A 5,120-nucleotide genomic window follows, 5' to 3' on the forward strand; every position below is an offset into this window, starting at 1 on the left:
ATGCCGTATACTACCATAACAGCTTGATGATCAGACAACAGTACCAAATTGATGTTTGTTAATTCTCACAATGGCAATACCAACATCAAAGAAATTACAACAACTTTTAACACTATATAAAAGAAAATAAAACTTAGGGCTAATTATAATGGAGGAGAAAGAAAGAGTACCGGATTAGAAGAGGAAACAGCGGTAGAAGAGAAGAGATCGCGACATAGAAGGCAGGTGAGAAACTCGGCAACCGTGCCACTGGTTGTCGGAATGGAACTGGATGGCGACAGATAGGCGGAAGAAGAACCGTCCGACATGGAAGCTCCCGATCCGATTCATCAGTTTTCATTGCAAAAAATCAACAAATTCCACAAACATTAAGCACAGAATCAGAAAAGTTTGACATAAAATTAACTACCAAAGCCTAGTTGAAATTAGGCAAGTTCAGAAACATTAACCGTTGATTCAAGCCGAGCAAAAGCGAAAAGAAATTGAACGAAGCAATAAAATAGAGAAATTAAAAGAATTACCTGGGATTTAATTGACCCAGGTTTCAATTGGAATTCTTGAACGTTATGGGAGAAAATCCAATAAAAATCGAAACACAAATTGGTCCAGTCTGCAAAGCACCAATAATCAACACTGAAATAAAATTGAAATATGGTATGAAGTTATAAACACCAACAATCAACACTAAAGCCATAGATTGTCATTACAAAACTAAAACTAATTCAATAACAGTCCAATTACAAAACAGTAATTCTAGAACAACCAAATACCCAGTTCAAACATTACCTATGTTTTAAATGAGCTAATGGTGAAAATAATCACAATTTTCCACGAACCCCAAATGCACAATTAAACATCAATTGGTGAACTCCAAAATCAGGAAATGAACACCAAAAAAACTAAATTAACACACCAAAAAAACAAAAAAAAAAGTAAGGAAAAACAAAAAAATTAATTGAGGGGGTAATGATTGAAATTATCAGAAAAGATGAATTCCAAAATCAGAAATTGCAGAATCACCAAATTCGTGGTCTGGTTATCTTGCAGATTGTAGAAAGCTTCGATTTTGATAAAAAAACCCAAATTTGAGGCTTCTGGGTGAAATCGAAAGAAGTTAATACGGATCTGAACCGATGAACAACAAAAACACACAAAAAATAACACAAATAAATTGAAGAAAATTCATTGAAACCGCATGAATACAGCAAAGCAAAAACGAAATGCATAATTACATACAAATATACAATTCAATTCCAATTCCATAGCAAATCGGGAGAAACAATTTGAGCGAGTACCTGAGATTTGAAAGAGAAACCCGTTGAGATGATGAAGTTCAATTCGTCGGGTTGCTCATTCGCCCTTTCTCTGTCATGGAGGGAGGAGAGATCGAAGATGTGAGATTGAGGGAATGGGGGAAAGATTGAGTGAAGGGAGGAGAGAGAAAGAAGCGGCGGAGGGAGAAAGGGCAGCGAGGGGTTTGAGAGATGCGAAGGGTTTGAGAGACGCGAAGGGTTTGGGAGTTGGAGTGGAGAGGGTATTTTGGTATTTTTCAAGGTGGACACGAAAAGTTAATTTACTTAAAAGCCCTCAGGAGCTGGCTTATATAATAGAGATTTTGTCAATTTTGGGAATTAATGGTGGTGAAAAAATAAGTAAATTCATGGAAAATAAGGAAGCGGGGGAAGGAAGTGAGTTAATTATATGAAATCATAGAAGAATAGACCATATAAAAAATATTACCGTTATTGTGGCTTCTCACATAACATTTTCATCTATTTTTCTATTTTTCAGGTGGTAAAAAACAAATTCTAAATTTTTTTTTCTTAAATTGTCCTTTATAGTTGTGGATTTGTAGTTGAAACTTAATGTTAATTTATGTATTGCTAGTGGGATCTAGAGGAAATAAGACCTAAAGTTTCACATTTTGTTTATTTAATCTACATTATATAGGGAGGTATTAAATGCACATAGTATTTTACCTAAATACAGAGATTTTTTTTTTTTTTTGGCAAGTACCAAGAGGGAAAAATACCCTAACACCAGTACAACCAATCCACAGCCACAACAGGCCAAGCAACAACTAGCTATTACAAGCTACCCTAAACAGAATTCTGTTTACAATACTTAAGCTATTGTCTAACTGGTTAGAAAAAACTTTAGAGTTCCTAGCTAGCCAGATAGAGTACACAGTTTCACAGAACAAACTATTACACATTCTAGCTTTGCTTCTAGTACTCCTGCTTGCTTTCTGCACCCACTGCACCTCTTCGTTCCAAGTTCCAGCAGTTCTATGTATGCCACTTCTCTGCAGAACCTGATTCCAAATGTCAGCAGAATAACTGCAATCAAAGAAAAGGTGATCCCTACTTTCATCTGTGCTGTGACAAAGGCAACACACACTATCTGCTATAACATTCCATCTTCTCAGTCTTTCTTTAGTTGCAAGTCTATCCTGCAGGGCCAGCCACACAATAAACACACTTTTAGGGCTAGCATGACTGTTGCAAAAAATTCTCTTCCACCCCACTGATTCCCCTTGATGTCTTAAATGATTATACATTCTCTGAATCTTAAATTTCCCTGCAGTTACAAACTTCTGCAAATCACCAGAGCTACTCAGTGTCTCCCTTTGCTGCCAAATCTTCTTCAAAGACCAAGACAGTCCATTAGGGATTGGCATGGTCCAAAAATCATTATGCTTCACATAGTATGTGTGAATCCATTTCACCCACAGCTTATCAGCTTTCAAAGACAAATCCCAACAGTGTTTAGCAACAGCTAACTTGTTCCACAAAGGTAAATCTTTAAGATTCCAACCCCCACAGATTTTAGGTAAGCACAGCTGATCCCAAGCAATTAGTGCTTTCCTGGAATTCCCTTCAGCTCCAATCCATAAGAAACATCTACATATTCTTTGTATCTCTTTCAACACCTTCTTAGGCATTATGAATATCTGACACCAGTACAACTGGATGCCAAATAAAACTGATCTAATCAGTTGTAACCTTCCAGCATAACTAAGAAGCTTAGCAGACCAACTTTTTACCCTTGCTACAGTCTTCTCAATCAGGGGCTTACAGTCTGTAAAGCTCAGTTTCTTAGTTGAGAGGGGGACACCAAGGTATCTAAAAGGAAAAAAACCCCTAGGTATGCCAATCTTAGCTAGAATACTGAGGGCTACAGATTCAGGCACACCAGCCAAATACAGTTCACTCTTCATCATGTTAGCTTCCAACCCAGAAGCAGCAGAAAACTTAGAGAAAGCTTCAAAAAGGAGAGAAACAGAAGCATCATCTCCCTTAGCAAACATTAGTAAATCATCTGCAAACATCAAGTGAGTCAGGTCTATTTTTTTACATCTTGGATGAAATTTGAACTCTTTTGATTTTCCAAGTAAGGACAAGCATCTAGACAGGTATTCCATTCCTATTGCAAACAGGAATGGTGACATTGGATCACCCTATCTCAACCCTTTCTAAGCAGGAATTGGCTTGGAAGGAAAACCATTTACCAGAATAGAATAAGACACTGAGCACAGGCAAGCTATAATCCATTTGACAAATTTATCAGGGAATCCAGTTCTTGCAACATACTTCTCAAGAAGGGCCATTCTAGGGAATCATAGGCCTTTTTAAGGTCAACTTTTATCATGCATCTAGGGGACACATGTTTCCTGGAATAGCATTTTACCAACTCGGTAGCCATGATGATATTATCAGAAATGACTCTCCCTGGTATAAAACCAGATTGTGCTGAACTCACAATTTCCCCAATGACTGGCTGCATTCTATTTGTCATAACTTTTGAAATCAGCTTGTAAATCATAGTACAGCAGGCAATAGGTCTGTAATCTTTAACTTGAGTTGCATTCTGAATCTTTGGAACCAAAGTAACCACAGTATTATTCACTTGCCTTAGCATATTCCCTGTCTGAAAGAAATGAATAACAGCAGCATACACTTCCTCCTTCACTATATTCCAAGCTTTCCTGAAGAAGAGACCATTCAGGCCATCAATGCCTAGAGCTTTGTTCACATCAATGCTTTTAAGAGCTTCATCTATCTCTGTGGTAGTAACAGGTTGAATCAGACAGAGTTGTTTGCCCTGTCTAACAAGCTCAATATCAATACCAGTGAGATTAGGGGTTGCAGTACCAATGAGTTTCACATAGAATTCTTTAATTTCTGCTTTAATGTCATCTGTGGTAACTAGTTTGTCACCAGCATCATTGTATAGCACATCAATGTTGTTCCTTGAAATTCTCTCTTTCATGGCACTAAAGAAGAATTTAGTGTTTGCATCCCCCTCTTTGATCCACTGAGTCCTAGATTTTTGCCAGTATGCACTCTCCTGGATTTTCAAAAATTTCTTCAGTAATCCATTACAGGATGATTCTTTTTGCTGTAATTCAGTGTCTGTACTGTCAATAGCCAATTTGCTTTGCACCTCATCAAGATCCTGTCTTATCAGATCAATTTTCTCATCTAGTCTGGCAAACTCCTTATGGTGAAGAGTTTTCAGCCCACCTTTGACCACTTTTAATTTCTGCCACACAGAATACATAGGAGATCCAACACAACTCTGAGCCCAACCATTATGCACAATTTTCAGAAAGTCCACATGAGTGGCCATATAGTTGAAAATTTTGAAAGGTCTTCCTCCAATTGTCCCCTCCACTTTACAATTCAACAATAAAGGTGAATGATCTGACAACCCAGGGTTCATAAAATCAACCACTGCATCAACATATTTAGTATGCCAGTTAATACTACCTAGAGCTCTGTCAATCCTAGAACAAATTCTAGCATTCCCTTGACCCTTATTGCTCCAAGAAAAGAAATGCCCACAGCTCTTAATTTAAGCTAGATTAGCCATATCAATACACCCCTGAAAATCTCTGGTTTCAGCATCATGGACAGAGTTGCCATTGATTCTATCCCTTGAATAAAGCACTGCATTGAAGTCACCCATTATTAGCCAAGGACCAAAAGTACTTGTACTCAACTGAATCAAATCAGTCCACAAAGGTCTTCTAGTTTCTACTGAGTGCAAACCATACACTGCAGTAAATGCAGTTTGAAACTTTCCAGATTTGGCTAACACATCACCATGTAACAGTT

The 5,120-nt window shown here is 37.6% G+C and overlaps 1 protein-coding gene across 1 annotated transcript; it reads right to left on the minus strand.

The window, feature by feature from the left end:
• Window positions 1-2,080: 2,080 nt before the first annotated feature.
• Window positions 2,081-3,451, minus strand: LOC110776200 (uncharacterized). Its single transcript, XM_021980757.2, has one exon. The coding sequence runs from the start codon at window positions 3,449-3,451 to the stop codon at window positions 2,081-2,083; it is 1,371 nt and encodes a 456-aa protein (XP_021836449.2).
• Window positions 3,452-5,120: the final 1,669 nt, after the last annotated feature.

Source organism: Spinacia oleracea, chromosome 3, assembly GCF_020520425.1.
Source record: "Spinacia oleracea cultivar Varoflay chromosome 3, BTI_SOV_V1, whole genome shotgun sequence".
NCBI classification, from domain to species: Eukaryota; Viridiplantae; Streptophyta; class Magnoliopsida; order Caryophyllales; family Amaranthaceae; genus Spinacia; species Spinacia oleracea.

Coding starts and splice junctions, on each gene's coding strand:
- LOC110776200 (XM_021980757.2), bottom strand. CDS start 3,451: ATGTCACCATTCCTGTTTGCAATAGGAATGGAATACCTGTCTAGATGC.